An 18,288-nucleotide genomic window follows, 5' to 3' on the forward strand; every position below is an offset into this window, starting at 1 on the left:
GAGTCAATTACATTTTCTAAAGATACTTTTTCATGGGCAAACATTCATCAACTACATCTTTCAGAAACTTGATTAACCACAGTTAGAATAGCCTTTCCCTATAGAGGTGGTAAACTATTTAAAAAATCTAAGAATCCAGTGATAACATGAGACAATGAGTTTATTCTATATATACCTTGACATTCTCTTGAAGGCATGTGATGTCAGTTACTGAAAGAGCTCAATGACAGCCCTGGCTGGTGTGGCTCAGTTGGTTGGGCATTGTCCTGTACAAAGAAAGGCTGCCAGTTTGAATCCTGGGCACATACCTGGGTTATGGGCCTGATCTCCAGTAGGGGGCGTGCAGGAGGCAGCCCATAGATGTTCCCCTCTCACATGGATGTTTCTTTCTCCCTCTCCCTTCCTCTCTCTCTCTCTCTCTCTAAAAAAAAAAAAAAAGTCAATTAAAAAATATTTTTTAAAAAGCTCAATGAAAAAGGACCCCTGAAGACCCTGGGGATATTTGGGATCCAGCACCCCCCAAAACAGGAGTGAAAAACAGCCATCAGACAGCTGGCTCAGCTGCTGCTCCTGGGTAAGAATCAATAAACTTCGTGTGTGTGTGTGTGTGTGTGTGTGTGTGTGTGTGTGCGCGCGCTCACATTTTAGCAAGAACAGCATCAAGAACAGGTTCCTCAGCCTTTTCTGTTCTCTGAATTGCTGTCGGCAGTAGTTCTGACTTCTGTCTCCACCTTCCTCTGGACAGGCTGCAATCTAGAGTGAAAACTATTGTGAAATATGCTGGTGGTCCCATTTTAGGCTGTAATCGGCCTGGTAATCTGGCAAGTGTGTCGGTCCTTGCTTAACCAGATGTAGGTTTTAGAGCTATAGTTTCAGATTCCTGCACTAGATGTTCTTTCAACATTTGCATGGGAGGGGTGCAAAGTCACAGATCTTAGAAACCTAGAGGGCATCTGACCTATCCTTCATCTGGGAAATTATACTTTCGCCTTCCTAGAAGGCCCTTTTTTGGGGGAAGAAACATATTGGGTAATACATCCTAGGGTCCCCTCTGATTTTTGTCAATGGGGCTTCATGTTAATGGTCACCAGTACAGAGAGGGGTTGGTTAACTTCTGAACAACAGATTCCTTGTCTGTGAAACGAGGAGGCTTAACGCAGGGTTATTATAAGAACGTGAATTGAGAAGGAGACTTGGCTTGGGGTGGTGAGCACACAATACAATATACAGATGATGTGTTATACAATTGTACACCTGACACCTATATAACTGTGTAAAGTTCGTCTCAAAAAATTTAATAAAAATAAAGAATGTGACTTGAGTGCTAACATATAGCAAAAAAAGTGATCATACTAACCTCCAACTCTAGTTTAAGCATCGAGTCCTTTTTGAATATGTGTAGTGATAATTGATAAATATGAAATACGCAGTTCAGTAAGAGACAGTCCAATAGCAATCTTTATATCCTTAATCCCTTTACACAGACCTCTTGTTGACCTATCAACTATTCTTTACTATGATTCCATTAGTAGAAGAAAGAGCAACTTAAAGACAAATTAAAACTTAAAAAGGGTTGTTTATGAAGATGTATTAAGGAACACTAGTCATAGCATAGTACAATCAGCCAGAGTTAACTAGTGGAGAACTTGTCAAAGCAAACAAACAAACAAACAAACAAATAAGATTTTCCAATTAATGTTTTTAGAAAAATGCCATCAATCTGTTTCAAGATGTGAGTTGCTCTAATGTTAAAAGACCCATGCAGTGTGGATGCTCTTCTCACCCTTAAGAGTGAGATAGCATTAAAGAAAAAAACAAAAAAAACTCCTATAATCCCTGCTGCACCTCAGACCAGACCAACAAGAACGCAGTGGGAGAGTTAGAACCGTATTGCTGCCACCGGTCTAGCCAAAGTAGGTTTTAGAAGAACTGAATTATGTAATGAATTGATCTACCTAAACAAAGTTCTCAGGCCTCTCCTTCAGCACAGTGCTGCTTGCTGCCAAACTAAGTACCATCTGATCTACATCCCACGGCAAAGCCCTTCAAAGCTCCGCTGACTCTGGGATACTGCTGGACTTCCTGCGCAGAGACTCCAGGGAAAAGGCCGTCGGAGAAACAGGTCTCGATTCAGGAATATGCTCCCTTCTGTACTTTTCGATGTATGGCGAAGCTACTTCCCACACCTGAGGAACAAGGATGAGACCGAAATGTTGAAACATTGTTTTCATATGCCATTAAACATCAACTTCACCTGAAGACAAAACATTATCTGATGAAGACAGTTGTAGCAGCTGTTTGCTTGCTTTTATGATAAGGCATTTAACACACGATCAGTGTTGATTGGTCTCTGGTTGCATTCAAAGCTTTTAAAACACAAAGTCCAAAACTTCTCTGAAGTTACCATGAAGGCTTTCAGCTGCTTGCTCTTCTAAAGCCAAACAAGCCAAAAACCAAACAAAACCTAGAGAATTCGGTGTGGACAGAATTAAGGAAAGTTGCTCAGGGTCTGACTGTGTGGTTTCTCAGGCAAACCTCGAATGATAAAAAGCAGTGGATTTCCTCATCTGCTCTATTTCCCTGTCTCGTGCGCTCTGTCTCTGAGACCCTCAAAGTGGCCCCAGAACCAGCAGCACCAGCATCACTGGGGACAAGTTGGAATGTCAGTCCCACTGTGTCCAAGTCTGCATTTTCACCCAATTTCTAGGAGATCCACAGGCACACTGCAGTTTGAGAAGCACTGCCTCAGGCCCAGCAATCTGTTCTCTTTCAAGCATAGCACCTTCTCAAATGAAGGCCCTGTTCTTGGTTTATAGCTACTTGTTGTTTTTTACCTGATTGCTGCTGACAGCCAAGGCGCCTTTCCCTCCACCGCCCCCCCCCCTTCTTCTTTTGTATCACCTTAGAAAATGTATGAAGATCAAAGGGAAAAATCCTTCCCCAAGAGCAGAGCAATGATTTCAGGGGAAATCAAGCAATTCTAAGCAACAGGATATTACAAATTACTACAAAAGGTTTAAAGAACTTTAAAAAATGAGTCAGCATGCTAGGCAACTGTCTTTATCAGATGAGTCTATAGTCAATGCAGCCAGAGGAAATCAGTAGTGAAGGGAACCGTATTTTACCAGGGTGATGGGTGGGACACGCCAGAGCACCAGACAGACTCACAGCCCTTTGAAGCAAAAACCTGGGACTTTGTTTTCTCTCCAGATCTATGCAGGCATTGGACCAGGTGGTGGTAATGGCATTATAAGAAGAGACAGTGCCCTATCTGGTTTGTCTCTAGCCACTAGAGCTTCGGCCTGGGGACTGAAGGGTCCCAGGTTCAATGCTGGTCAAGGGCACATGCCCAGGTTGTGGGCTCGGTCCCCAGTGGAGGGTGCGCAGGAGGCAGTGGAATAATGATTCTCATCATTGATGTTTCTCTCTCTCTCTCCCCCCCCCCTTTCCTCTCTGAAATCAATAAAAAGATATTTTTAAAAAATGAGAAAGTACTTTTGAATGAAAGAGTACATTCTTGATGAAGGGGATCCATGAACCTTTCATCTCATTTACTTGTTCCAAAGCTCCATTTAAAATTTATTTTTGCTTCCAATCCTTAGACACTCAATGTTTGGGTGCACATGGGACACCTAAGAGTTTATCAAATAGCTTCTTGGTGGCCTTGCAAATTGCATAAGTACCCTTTTGGTATCCCCATTCCAGGGGAGAGCCAGAAAATGAATGAATAAGACAAGGTTTCTCCAGGACCCACACCACTTTACTTTCCCGTAATGACCCCAAACCAAGAAAGAAGCTGAATAGTCAGCTTGCCTGTTGGTCGACAAGCAGTCTGTGCGCTGCCTCGATGTCTGGAGCCATGAAGCGATCTTTTATCCAGGGCCTGCAGAGAATGCAAACCAAGTCATCAGCCAAACATGAGCACTGCCAGGGCTCACGGTTCTGAGACCGTGTCACTTCCATGACGACAGACTTTACCTGACAACAGAGCGCACCAGGTCATAGACCTTCTCCAGGGGAGTGGTTGTCCTCAGGGGGCGCAGGAACTCGATGCCCTGGCAGGCTGCCAGCAGCTCGATGGCCAGCACTGAAACGAGAAAGGAGGAAGGGTGACTGATGAAAGTCCGACCGTCTGCTTGAGGGCTATGAATGACAGAAGTGGATGGCCATCTTGGATGCATCTTTAATGGTGAGAAGGGGGAAAGAGTCCAGGTAAACTCTGTTTTCCCCTTCTCACCTCTTCAAATCTCGATGGGAAAATCTGTTCGCTATTTCCACCTTTGTGTAAGTTTCCTTTTGTAGTTAGTCTTGCTGATCCCTTTGGCCTGAAATATGTGGCTCTCAGAACTTCATCAAAAGATTGAAGGAGCCGATGAAGAAGCAAATGAATCTTTGGTTGCCCTGGGACTGAGTCTACAGTTGTTTGTATGGAAACTAATACAATTATTAATCAATACTAATACAAGAATAAACTTCATGTTTTGTGTACTCCCAACTGTAAACCTACTTTGGCCCCACTCTAAGCAATGTCCCTTTCGAGCTTTCAAACTCAAAAGCTACCAAGTTCACTACAACTGAAATTCTAGAAATTGGGACTTGGATGTCTTGCACTCTCATCTCCATGCATCTCAGATCGGTTTATTTTGTGCACACCCCTTCCCTTACGAAACTACCATTGCACTTCTCCCACTTTGTCGGCCCTACTTGTTGTTCAGGTCCTCATCTTAAATACTTCTTTGGAGATGCCTTCTCTCATGGCTTCAGACTCTAGTATTTGGTCGGAATTTTGTTACGTGCTACAAAAAGTTGCCAAGTTGTTGTCCAATGTCTGTCTCACTGGTTAGACCCTAATTTCCAAGCTGGCAGAGAGGAAGAATATCTCCTTCATGGGTCAATCCAGGCAGAATCCTCCTCTTTCTGTGCCCCTTATGTGATGAGGGATCACTAGGCGCTGTAATAAAGCAGATCCTTATCTTGCGAGTTTATATCCAGCACCACTGGGTTCCAAGATTTGTAGGTATTTGTTTAAGATCTGAATCGAAGCAAACTTAACTGACGGTAAACATGCTTGAAAATACCATTTCTTTTTCTAAACTGCACCTGATACAAATGTATAGAACTGCATCAGATGAGCTAGATCTATAATTTGGACCTCTAGGCCAACTTTATTGTCATGTAAATCTCTGAGCACCATGTCTGTGCCAAACACACTTCTAGGTATTCTAGATCCATCTGGAGATGTGATTGAGGCCTGATTTGGACAAACTCACTGTACAGACACTGAGATAATTGGGAGAATTTATAAATTATACCTCAATACAACTGTTACAAAAAAAAGAATATTTAACTCTCTCATTTATCTTAAAATAGAGATATTCTTTTATCAGCCAACTGCTTTAAACACAGTTGCAAAAACTTGGGAACTTAGAACATAAGTCCTAAAGGAAGGCAATTTCTCTTTAAAAAAACAAAAACAAGCAGTAATTAAGAGGTCAGGGAGCAGAGGGCCTAACATCGTGTGAAGTATCTTTGCCAAAATGGTGGGATCTCAGGCTTGTCAAGCCTTTAGGGCCAACCGCCACGTATAGGAAACGCATAGGACAGAGAGCAAGTTAAAAGTAACACCACAAGGAAGCTAGCAGGTGAGTCCAGAATCCCAGTCTCTATCAGAAAACTGACCTGTTTTTTTCAGCTGGTCAGTGGAATGAAGTGGAATAGGGTGAGGGGGCGGTGAAGTGGGGGTAGCGGGGAGATGGGACAGCTCTGGATGAAAAGAAGCTTAAAACCTTGACCGCCAAATTTAAAATGTGGCTCTTGCATCCTGATTTGAACAAACCCACTGTACAGACACTGAGATAATTGGGAGAATTTGAATGTGTACTCAATGGTGATACCAAGACAGGCTGTGATGATGGCATGCTGGTGGCATCAGAGTTTGTGAGAACAACAGCATCTCAAGCCTCACCTGACATGCAACATTTGCATTTTAATGAGATCTAGTGATGCATATGCTCCATAAAGTTTGAGAGACATCTATCTAGGTAATTTCTAGGATCTCCTCACCTCCCTAAAATATGAATCTCTGGTGACACAACCAGTCAAATTGTCCTCAGGTACCTGGAAGTGAGCACGGATCTCCCTGACATGCTAAATGCTCTCATTGTTTTCAACTCGGCGTTAAAAGTTAAAGTATGCAGGAAGAAAATTATATAATGGATTTTTTTTGAAAATAGGTTGAGAAGAGAAAAAAATAAAGCAAATGTACTGTTGAATCAGTGAGGTGTGTATGAGGTTCATGGCACTAATCTCCCCACTTTGAATATGTTTTGAAAGTCTTGTGTTGTTGTTTTTAAAAGCCAGCAGATGAACCAGTTTAGGCAGCAAGAGTGGTTCTGAATCTCCAGCATGAGAATCACCTGGAGGGCTGGCTACCTCCAGATTCCTCTGCCCTGCTCTCCAGAGTTTCTCACCCTGCAGAGCTGGGAGGGGCTTTGAGGATCTGCCTTTCTAACAAGATCCAGGTCATGCTGATGCTGCCGGTGGGGACCCCACTTTGAGGACCACTGGTGAGGCATTCATTTATGAGTGAGGCCCGGGATCCCGGCATGGCTGGGGTTACCTTGCTCCACGTGCTCGATGACCCTGAGGGCCTTCCTCGCTGCCCATCCTCCCATGGAGACGTGGTCCTCCGTGGCAGCGCTGGTGGAGAGGGAGTCCACAGACGAGGGGTGGCACAGAGCCTTGCTCTCAGAAACTGCAAGAGGTCAGCGCTAGTTAATTACGTTCAAACGGAAAAACTGCCCAGATGACACATGTTCCCAAAGTGATCCATGGCACCCACTCCAGAAGCTCTCGGTGGTTATCCAAGCACCACATGGTCCAAAGTTCCTTTGGGGAAGGAATCATGTTGTGTTTTCCCTAAAATGAGAAAGACTCTAAAGCTATCATGAGTTCTAACACCGGATGGGAACCCAAATAGCACAAAGCCAAGTTGAAAACAATGAAAGCATTTAGCATGTCAGGGAGATCCGTGCTCACTTCCAGGTACCTGAGGACAATTTGACTGGTTGTGTCACCAGAGATTCATATTTTAGGGAGGTGAGGAGATCCTAGAAATTACCTAGATAGATGTCTCTCAAACTTTATGGAGCATATGAATCACTAGATCTCATTAAAATGCAAATGTTGCATGTCAGGTGAGGCTTGAGATGCTGTTGTTCTCACAAACTCGCAGGTGATGGCTCTGCTTTTGGTCCAAGGATGATACTTTAAGTAGCAAGGACCTAGGTTACAGAATTCCTTCTCTCCAGCAGGAGAGGCCAAATTCAGAGTCAGTCCCTCCCTCCCCCCCTGCCACCCCTGCTTTCTATGATGCTGAGAGTGGCTCTGAGTGAAGGGTCACTGTTCTGCATGCTATAAGGAGCCTACCCGAGATAATCTAGCTATAAATGGGCTTGCCCAAGACTTTCAGGTCCCAGCACTGCAACCCAAGACCTCTAAACCAGCTACATGGATCAGCAGGCTGTGGTGAGGCTTGTTCAGAAAGATAACGTACAAGGGGCCAAAAAAAGAAAACGGTTCATTATAACGAAAGCAAGCTGAGCAACGTCATTAGGCAGCTTGGGAAGATAACATTCATACGGGGCTTCCAAAGGTCTATAATATTCTCTAGAAATCAACTACCTCTCCCCCTCCCGCCCCCACCAGATTAATAGGAGAACCGGTTGCCCTTTGAAAGAATATTTTAATATGCAGGTAATTGAGCAAGCAGAAGATATCGGACAGAGGAGAAAATGAATTCAGTGGCCCTTTGTTGGTTATTTGTGTTGAGTTTTAGTGTGAGGCTCAGGTGATGAAGGGATTAGGAGGAATAGCAGCTATATTAGTTCTAAAGTTTTACCTGCATTAATTCATTTAATCCTCAAAACGGCCCCACTGGGTAAATTTATCATGCCCATTTTACACAGGAGTAAACTGAGGGCAACAAGACTAAGATTAGTTCCTTGTCACACCGTAAATGGCAGAGCCAGGATTTGAACCCAGACTCCATGCTCTCAGTGAACTACATGCTATCCTGCCTCTTGGGCAGGTTTGCCAGATAGAAATTCAGGATGTTCAGTTAAATCAAATTTCAGATTAAAAAAAATATAAGTTTTAGTACAATTATGTCCCAAATAATTCAAATTTAACTGGATATCCTGCATTCCTATTTGTTAAATTTGGCAGCCACATTTTAGGATTAAGTATTGATTAAAATGAGAACCTCTATAATTGAAATGAGAGCACAGATTTGAGAGCCAAAATGCCTGTCTTTGAATTCTCTGCTTCTTACTCGCTGTGCAAGTGCGGGTAAGACACTTAACGTCTCGGATTTCCAGGTACTCATCTGTAAAATTGAGGTGATAATAAGTACCTGCCCCATGATATTGTTGTGACGATTAAGAAAGTGACTATAAGTGAAGCCCATAGCACTTCCTTGTTGCATGTTGTAACCACATGTGTAGTGGTTGGTATACCTAATGAAATGTATCCAACGTTTTATTATTTTAGATCAGTTCACATTTCATCATTAACTATGAACATCTTTTTCTTTCTGATGGTCTTCAAATTGAGATTAGGGGAAAAGTTACAAAAATAAAGTTCATATGATGACAAATTGTTTCCTGCAGAGAAGTTGTGGAAACCTCACTGTTTACAATCTCACTTGTGTATTATTATGTGTCAGTATAATATTGTTTAGGTTTTGTCTGATATGTTTTTCTTAAAGATATTAAAGAGACAGCCTGCTGTGTTTGTATGAAGAGAGGTAGGATGCAGATGGAGGTGTTGAGAAAATTAGATCTCATTCAAAGATAACATTTGATATTTTCAGGTAAAATGGAGTGGCCCTTCAATGGACAGGCTTGGGCAAAGGGCAGTGTCCTTACCCAGGGCTGCGGCTGTGCAGTGGGCTATCATGAATCCAGAGTTCAGACCGCCTTCAGCCACCAGGAAGGCGGGCAGCTCGCTGAGGGAGGGGTTACAGAGCCTTTCAATTCTTCTTTCGCTAATCGCAGCAAGTTCATGGACACCGATGGCCAAATAGTCCAGAGCCTGAAAGAGCATCTCAATTCAGTTGGCCTGTATTGTAATATGCTTTCAGGGGCAGCAGCAATTCTAAAAATAGCTTACTTTGGCTGGGTATTCACCATGGAAGTTTCCTCCGGAAATGGTCTCTCCCCGGCTGGCAAAGACCATCTTTCAAAATAGGTTAAGGTTTGAACACCCTGAGGTGGCAGTCCTTGTAAAATGTGGAGAGAGAGTCCCCAAGCAGTTGTTGACATAAAGGGACACACACACACACACACACACACACACACACACACACTCACACACACACAATCTTGAAGAAGAATTGTGTATACCCAAGTCAAGGCCAAAGAAACACAAGGCATAAAAGTGCTGTTTTCTCTTGAGATTAGAGATTCTCAAGTATCATAACTGTGCTAATCTGGTGGGTAGTAGTTGCTCTTGAAAAGTTTATAACCTGAAACTAAGAGCAGAGACCAGACACCAGTGTAAAAGCAAATTCTATTTCTTCAATGGGCCCTGTGAGCTTGTGCTCCATAGAAAACCTGCTGACTGGAAGACATTGCTGATGCCCAACCAGCAAATTGTCTGGAATAATCAATTTGGGGAAAACTTCCAAGCAAACTCTCTAACGCAGTGATCGGTGTCAGCATTCTCAGCAAAGGGTAGCCAAGAAATCATTGTAAACTCACTTAGGTCTGAGGCAACTTTGGACTGACCGAATATTCATATTCTCAGGGGACTTTGCATTCCATCATGCACTTTACTTAAACCAACAGACAAAGGCCATAATAGACCCTTCTTCCAGGTTCCAAAGAGCTAATTTTTACCTACTGGGCTAAAGAATATTTGCTACCTATTATATCAACCAGGGACTCATTCTGTGTGAGAAGGGTTCTGACTTCCAAAGAGCTGGAGATGCACGTGTTCCATGATCTTCATCAAGTCTGGAGCTGCCCTTTTCCATGTATTATAACCGCACGCCTGTTCTTCTCCATGAACTCACCCCAACCACAGGCCTCTGGCCTTCTCTCCATTCTCTGAATCCTTATAGCGAGTGATCTCTGCACCAATTTAGAACATAAGCATGTTCTATTGTTCTTTAGCTCCAAATTTGTTAGTTGGCTATTCAATTATAGCAATTAGAAGTTAACTCCCATCATATCTAGTAATTAGGTAATAGGTACTCTTTATCTGCAAAAGAAACCTTAGGAAAACATTATTTCAGGTAACACCAGTATTGCAGGAGAACTCCCAAAGAGTAGGCAATTGGAAATTCATCAGGGATTAAAACCCTTTCATTAAATAAAGGGCTTTTGGCTGAAATTTTTGCTGAGGTAAGTGGTGGGGGGAGAATTTAGTACAGAATTATTTCCTCTCCCATTTCCAATAAATTAATGGTTTGTAGTTTTTTTTTTTGTTTATTTGTTTTTTTGTTTTACCTCTCTAAGATATCCTTTCAACCTACATTATGTAAATGTCTAATGGATATGTCTGCTCTACAGGACAGATAGATGAGATACGACTACCTGGAGTTCAGGAGAACTACTCCCTTTGGGAGGTGGGATGGTGTACAGGTGGGTTAGTGAGTTGAGGATTATTTAGTGTGGGTTTGACTTAACTGTGAAACTATCTGAGAGGACGCAAAACCCACATCCTGAAGTAAGCTCTCCAGAGACACCTCACACAGCTACTGTGGACCCGGGTGCTAGCCCACGCTGTGAGCTGCTTTCAGGGATGCTGATCCAGCACTCTCCAGGGCTGAGACTTGAGGCAGATGTGGGCTAGGAGAAACAGATTTCTACAGGGTTTGGTCGTCTTCACAGGCAGTATTGTCTCTGTGGAGACTTTGCCAGTGTGACCCCTGAGTGATCGCATTCCATGGCAGAAACAAGATGGCTCTGAGATACCCATACCAGGAAAGGGAGTCGGGCCTCGTCTTTGAGAAATGGAAGTGTTCTTACTCTTCTTTGTACAAACACAGAAAACACCGATTTGAGTCAAATCCATGTCAGAAATAAAACCTCGGGATATGGAAGACCATGCCTCTTTGACAAACACTTTGGTAAATGTTAAAGGTTGCTTCTATCTAAAGCATCATGGCATTACTGAAAACAGGAAGGTGTACATACATGCCACCTACCCCGGTCTCTGCAATCACACCTGGCACGTAGGTCTTCCTCCTTCTACCAACAACCCCAGCAGTGGGTTTTAGGGAAAATGTCTTCATGAAACCTCTCAGTCAATGCTGGAAATCCACCCCCATTTCATCGTTAATGGATCAATTTTGAAGCTTCGGCATGTTCCACTCAGAACCTGAGATTAGGTTCGGAGACCTACCTCTGCCACCTCTCAGCTCAGACCTGGACAAAGTCCCTTAACTTCTGAGCCTCAGGTACTCAGTTTATGAAATGAAGTGACAGGAGACAGGACACAGCTGCTGCACAGTGATCACTTCAGATCTTAAAGTTACCAGCTGAAATTCTATAACGATAGTTTAGTAAACGTCAAAAGATACAGGATTATCTGTTGCGCTGTTTAGTTCTGTGGTAATCAGTTTCTTCACAAACGCTATTGTGTCATTTGCCACACCATGGACCTAAAATCCAAGAGTAAATGAGTTACTACATGGAAGACTGTCTGTCACATAGAGTCTGATATCCCTGTTAGAATAGCAGGATGTTTGGAAGTGGTATGTATGCCTATAGCAGATCTAATTTGGCAATTCTTCCCCGTAGAGGTTTTTGATCTACTAGCTAGAATAGAACTTGCTGAGTACAAGGATGTGAGTCCTCTAGGGAGGACTCTTTATGACACTGTAGACTGGAATTTGACACAAGCTGAAATACAGGCTGAGCCAAAAGTAAGTTTACAGTTGTGAGTACGAAAAACACGGAGTTTATTCTTGTGTTATTGAACAACCATAAACCTACGTTTGCCTCATCCTGTATTGTTTCATTCTTTTTTTTTAGCCCCTCTTTTTATTTTATTTATTTATTTATTTATTATTAGTTAAGGCAGAACAATGCCCCTCTCCCCAGTTCTTGAGAAGCATTCTTGAATTAATCTCTCATTCAACTAATTACCATATGCAAATGAGTTGTAAAATCAATACAGAATACCTCATGCTAACCCAAGTCATCTGCATTTTTTATTTAAAGTTAAGCCTCACAGATTTATTTACCATGATCTGCCTATTAAATGCAGCTAAGGTATACCATGGATGGGGAGTTGAATTTTTATTGAACATCTCTGGCTGGCTGGTCCTAGTTCTATCTAACAGGGAGAGCAAGTAAAACTCCACTAACTGGTCAAAATAATGTTGTTACTAAGAAACTGAAAAAGTGAGAGCACTAAACCAACATAGCAAGATGTCTGTTAGACTTCTCTTCAAGGTTGAGCAAAGCAATTCAAAAGCTTATCACATGGAATAGAAATGACAATAATGGAACAAATGGAAGTATGATCTTCAAAATTTTTAATAGAAGCTGTAAAAAAATTTGGATTCTAATTGACCATTAAATGATTTTCTAACACCTCCCTCTTTTTCTGCTTCCCACCTACATTGAGAGAGAGAAAGGATACTTTGTTTGCTGACTTACCTGTGGACAGCAGCGCAAGGTGTACGCGTCCTGCACACGGTCACAGAACCTGTGACTCTCTGTGGAAAGGTGAAGGAGACAGCAGAGAACATGTTATCAATTTTTCCCACAAAATACAAAACCAAATAAGTTCACTCACACAAACATGCCCAGACCTGCTATTTCTGATGGGTGGTGATCCGAGTCCAAGAGTGACCGAAACCGAAAAGCAACTTCAATTTGCCCAGGATGAGGGCGAACAGCATGAATGTCTAGAATTGATGAAGGAGAAAGAGCCTGAGCAACTCTTATATTAGAACGAACTGCCATGGATGCTCAGAATCATCCACGGTGCTGACACAGCCCTCAAAAGGCCCAGGGTCCTAACCACCACCGAGCAGTAGAAACTTATCTTTAAAAGCAAGATATTCCTTATTGTCTTTACTCTTTGAAACCTGCAAGTGCAAATTATGTGTTGAGAATTCAACTACTGGGAATTCACTCAAGACACTGGGCTACCCTAAAAAGATTTAGGCTCATAATGGAAGGAGCTCTATAGTGGTCTAATTTAACTAAGTGATTTTGAGACAGTTTTTTTTATCCTACTATCTATACTAATAAAAGGGTAATATGCTAATTAGACCGGGAGACCTTCCGGATGTCCTTCTGGACAAAGCCATGGTGGTGGGACAGAGGCAGAGTCGGATAGGGGCAATCAGGCCAGGAGGGGAGGGCAGTTGGGGGTGATCAAGCTGGCAGGGGGGGGCCTGTTGGGGGTGAGCAGGCCAGCAGGGTGGGGGCAGTTGAGCGCAAGAAGGCTGGCAGACAGAGTGGTTAGGGGCAGTCAGGCAGGCAATCAGGTGAGCGGTTAGGAGCCAGTAGTCCCAGATTGCGAGAGGGATTTCTGACTGCCGGCAGTCAGACATCCTCTGAGGAGTCCCAGATTGGAGCGGGTACAGGCCAGGCTGATGGGCATCTCCCCCTAGCACAAATTTCATGCACTGGGCCACTAGTATATAATAATAGTCTTTCAAACCCACTACTTTCTTTTTTTTTCTTAAATGTATTTCTTTATTGATTTCAAAGAGGAAGGGAGAATGAGAGAAAGATAGAAACATCAATGAGAGAGAATCATTGAATGGCTGCTTCCTGCATACCCCCCACTGGGGATCGAGCCTGCAACCTGGGCATGCGCCCCTGGCTGGAATTGAACCCGGGACCCTTCAGTCTACAGGCTGACACTCTATCTACTGAGCCAAACCAGCTAGGGCATCAAGCCCACTACTTCCTAAGTAAGCTACCACTTCTGTCGTTCCCCCTCCCTCAATTTTCTAAAGGGGACCAAACTGAATCCTACTGTAGTTCTAAAGCTCTGCAAACAGTTTCCTAAAACAGCACTTAGTTTGATGAGAGTCAGACCTAGGTGATCTGGGGCAGGTTACTTAACTATCAAGATCAGCATCTATTTATAAACCATGGTCATTTCAAGTGTCGAGTGTGGCAGAATTTAGAAGAAACTGTAGTAGTATTGGGCACAACATAGGCTCTTGAGTTTTCTCTTTCTTCCCTACCACTCACCCCCACCCCTCACATGTCTAAAGACCTCAATCAACCCACCCCACCAGCTCTGGTTGAATGAATAACAACCAAACAGAGGGACCATGCTGACCGGTATCGAAGGCTTTGGTGGTGCCCTTCAGCACCTCCAGCGTCAAGGCCGCCACTATGTCAGCCTGTCGCGCAATAGCACTGGCTCTCTCCACAGCTTCACAGCCCAGGGAGGTGATCATCTGCGTCCCATTGATGAGCGCCAGACCCTTTGGGGCAGAGGAGAGAGGTTGCCTACTGTATTTCTGTAACGAGCCTATGTACAAGTTGATTTAGTCTTTTGCTCTCATGAGAGGAAAGTTAGCCAGTCAGTTAAACAATGTTTATTCATGTTTTCTGAAGTGCAGGTCAGTAATGATTATTTAAGCACTTTAGGACTAAGTGCCATCCTACATGAAATTACTACTATAAATCTGGCAAATAGAATAGCTGTTAAGTGTCCCCATTCTCAAGGCAGCAGAGCAGCTCCAGTGTGGAAGGCATATAAAATCTTAACTATGCTACATTTCTTCTTTAATTTATCATCATTGTAGACAAGATACACTAAAACATTTCTAGTCCAATACTCTTGGCTTAGAGAATCCTAATAGATGCTGGATTAAAGTGTCTCTTAAGGATCTCTAGGGATCCCAATTTAAAGTTTAAGTTCTTAGGTAAGGGAACCCTTAAGCATTTATGGCATGAAGAATTTTTTTTTAAATATTGATGGAGGAACTGTTTCTTCAGTGATCAACTTTCAACAAACATGTGAGCCATTTTTATTTTAATAAATCACTGAGACTGGAATGAAGACTGAAAGTAGTGTATAAATAAAGACTTGTTGACATGGACAAATTTCCCTTGAACACCCTTACCTCTTTTGGCTTCAAAACTATTGGTTTCAATCCATGGGCTTCCAGGACCTAAGAATGGTTTAAGAAATGAAAATGGGTAACAATTACTAATTTAATGAGGAACCCAATAAAAGCTCTTTCAGCCCAAAGGTCTGTCTTATAAAAGACTAGAGCCCTAGTGCATGGATTCGTGCACTGGTGGGGTCTCTTGGCCTGGCCTGCACCCTCTCGCAATCTGGGACCCCTGGAGTGGGGTGGGTGTCGGATAGCAGGTTTCAGAGACAAGGTCTATCCTCTAGGCCACTGATGGCGAACCTTTTGAGCTCAATGTGTCAGTATTTTGAAAACCCCTAACTTAACTCTGGTGCCGTGTCACATATAGAAATTTTTTGATATTTGCAACCATAGTAAAACAAAGATTTATATTTTTAATATTTATTTTACATATTTAAATGCCATTTAACAAAAAAAAATCAACCAAAAAAATGAGTTTGCGTGTCACCTCTGACACATGTGTCATAGGTTCGCCATCACTGGTCTAGGTCCTTTGTGTTAAGTGTCCACATTAGTGACTCACCTTTCTCCTGCGGCTTCCTGAGCACATATGCACACCTGTGCTGTGCTAAGGCTGGGCTTCTGACTGTCTGTCCATAATCCCTACCTCTGAAGTTTAACCCAGAAAGTCCTCCTATGTATCTAAACACTGGCAGATACATTGGTTGTCAGAGCAGGGCTTCTCACTTGTTGGGCAAGTGTGTGGGCATCAATGAAGGGGGGATAGTTGGCCTAATAGATAGGAACAGAATCCTGAGGGGAAATGGGGCAAATGATCTTACTCTGAAATAAAAGAAGTAAAAACAGTGAATAAGTTAAGGTCCCTCTAGGGAAGAAGGAAGAGAGAGCCTGCACCATTTGCTATGTCAGTTTCTCAGGTTATTAGACCACCTATTGTTCTGAGTGTTGGGCTGGGCCTGGTATGGGAAAAATGGAGACCACTAAACTCAAGGGCAATTATAGTAATAGAATATTAAGTGCTACAGGAGGTAGGAAGTGGGTACAGTCAGTGAGAAGTAATCAGGTAAGATGCTAGGTGAGCACAGAGGAGGAACAAAGGAGACTTGGGGGGGCGGGGTGTTAGGGAAAAGAACTGGAAGAGCAGAGAGGAAAGTTTCCCAGAGGACTTAGCAGAAGGAGGAACCGGAGTGAGTGGGAAAGAGAAGCATGGACCTGTGCTGGTCCCGCTGCCTAGGACACAGCACATTCCAGCTGCAAGGAGCCTCCAGCTTCTGTGATGGAGAACCCTGGTGGGGAAGAAGAAGGAGGAGAACATGGCAAACAAGGCTCTTGTCGCCACTTTAACTTCTGACTTTCTCCTAAGGACAGCGGGGAGCACTGTAGTTTTTAGCCAGGACATGCTCAGATTTGCTGTGTGAACGTGGCCCAGGGAACACTGTACACAGAGAAAAGATCAGGAAGAGTCTGCATGGAAGGAAGGTGATCTGGAAGCTGTATCCCCGTAAGGATTATCTGTTTCGTTAACTTCTCCCTCCTCCTCGGTCCTTTACCCTTTGCTTACTGTTAGCGGACCTCCCAACAGTAGATCTGAGATGGCACTTTAAATAATTCTTTGTGCTGCTCTGATGGGATATGGGGATGAATGAAGAAAAAAAAAACTTTATCAAACGCAAACCTTTCTAATTAGCCACGAGGTGGGAGCTTTCAGGGAAATGGGAACTTTCAGGGAAATGGAACCTTCTTTCCGAGGCCATAGAGCAGTGGTTCTCAAAGCGACCCCTTTGGCGGTCAAACACCCCTTTCAAGGGGCCGCCTAAGACCATCCTGCATATCAGATATTTACATTACAATTCATAACAGTAGCAACATTACAGTTATGAAGTAGCAACGAAAATAATTTGATGGTTGGGTCACAACATGAGGAACTGTATTTAAAGGGCCAGAAGGTTGAGAACCGCTGCCACAGAGTGAGTGCTATAATCCACAGCTTAGTCCCTGTGAGACTGGCAACAAAATAAACCTGCAATGACGTGTGACCTCCAACTAGGCACCTGAATTGTTTTAGGTGCTGAAGAAATTCCTGGGATCAACACTGGCAGCTGTACCTTTTCACCAACATGATCACCAAGTCCAGAGGCTGACAGCTGGGTATGGAAGCTAAGAGCCTTGTCTAGTTTGACTTCTAAGCTACAGTTTTTTCATCTATAAAATAGGGATAACAGCGGCACCCTCACTCAGATACTGTAAAGATTAAGGGTTATAAAGCATGCGGGACACCCGGGGTCCAGCCCAGGGAAAATCCTTCCGATGAATGTTGTTGTTAAAGTCTTACGTATTTAGCGTCAGCCCAGCCACTCTTTGGAGACCACATCTTCCCTTCTCCAGTGAGCCCCAGAGCAAGATGAGAGAGTGGAGCAAGGTCTCCACTGGCACCAACGGTTCCTTTCTCTGGGACATAGGGCAGGCAGGAGGCTGGGAGGGAGTAGACAACAGTTATTCCAGGAGAACTTCGTTCTGGCCAAGCTCACTTTGCCAGCGAGACCCACCTCCCCCAGTAGGATCTAGAACAAATGCCTGGAGGAGGACAATTACTCAAGGACAACAGAAAGCATTATAGGTTTTAGCCAAGACACAGTCAGATTTGCTGCATGAATGAGGGTGAGGAACACTGTACATAAAGAAACAATCGAGATCAGGCTGTGTGGGGGAAAGGTGATATGGAACCACTATCCTCATGAGGACTACCTTCTTCCTCTGTGGTCTTCTGCTCCTTCACTTATTGTTACTGTGCATGTTCTAATCTGACCTAGTCTGGAGGAAGACAATTACTCAAGGACAACAGAAAGCATTATAGGTTTTAGCCAAGACACAGTCAGATTTGCTGCGTGAATGTGGGTGAGGAACACTGTACATAGAGAAACAATCGAGATCAGGCTGTGTGTGGGAAAGGTGATATGGAACCCATATCTTCATGAGGACTACCTTCTTCCTCTGTGGTCCTCTGCTCCTTCATTTATTGTTACTGTGCATGTTCTAATCTGACCTAGAAATTTCTAGAATTCTAGCAATGTATCTTAAAGACGTGATCAGGTACTAGCTGGTTCATTATAGCCATGTTCCTAAGAACAAAAAGTTAGAAATGATCTAAATATGGAATTAAGAGATTTTTCCTCTGACCAACA

At 43.3% G+C, this 18,288-nt stretch overlaps 1 protein-coding gene across 1 annotated transcript in view; it reads right to left on the reverse strand.

Moving 5' to 3' along the window:
* Positions 1 to 1,430: 1,430 nt before the first annotated feature.
* Positions 1,431 to 18,288, reverse strand: part of HAL (histidine ammonia-lyase) — a 20,760-nt gene continuing 3,902 nt past the window's right edge. The window contains 13 exon segments of the mRNA XM_006757624.2: positions 1,431 to 2,186; positions 3,814 to 3,883; positions 3,979 to 4,087; positions 6,620 to 6,754; positions 8,928 to 9,093; positions 9,172 to 9,237; positions 11,588 to 11,668; positions 12,672 to 12,730; positions 12,827 to 12,922; positions 14,320 to 14,467; positions 15,113 to 15,160; positions 17,439 to 17,633; positions 17,834 to 17,870. Coding sequence (XP_006757687.1) covers positions 2,046 to 2,186; positions 3,814 to 3,883; positions 3,979 to 4,087; positions 6,620 to 6,754; positions 8,928 to 9,093; positions 9,172 to 9,237; positions 11,588 to 11,668; positions 12,672 to 12,730; positions 12,827 to 12,922; positions 14,320 to 14,467; positions 15,113 to 15,160; positions 17,439 to 17,633; positions 17,834 to 17,870 — 1,351 coding nt within the window. The 3' untranslated portion in view covers positions 1,431 to 2,045.

The sequence above is a fragment of the Myotis davidii genome, unplaced genomic scaffold (assembly GCF_000327345.1).
Source record: "Myotis davidii unplaced genomic scaffold, ASM32734v1 scaffold13, whole genome shotgun sequence".
Lineage (NCBI taxonomy): Eukaryota > Metazoa > Chordata > Mammalia > Chiroptera > Vespertilionidae > Myotis > Myotis davidii.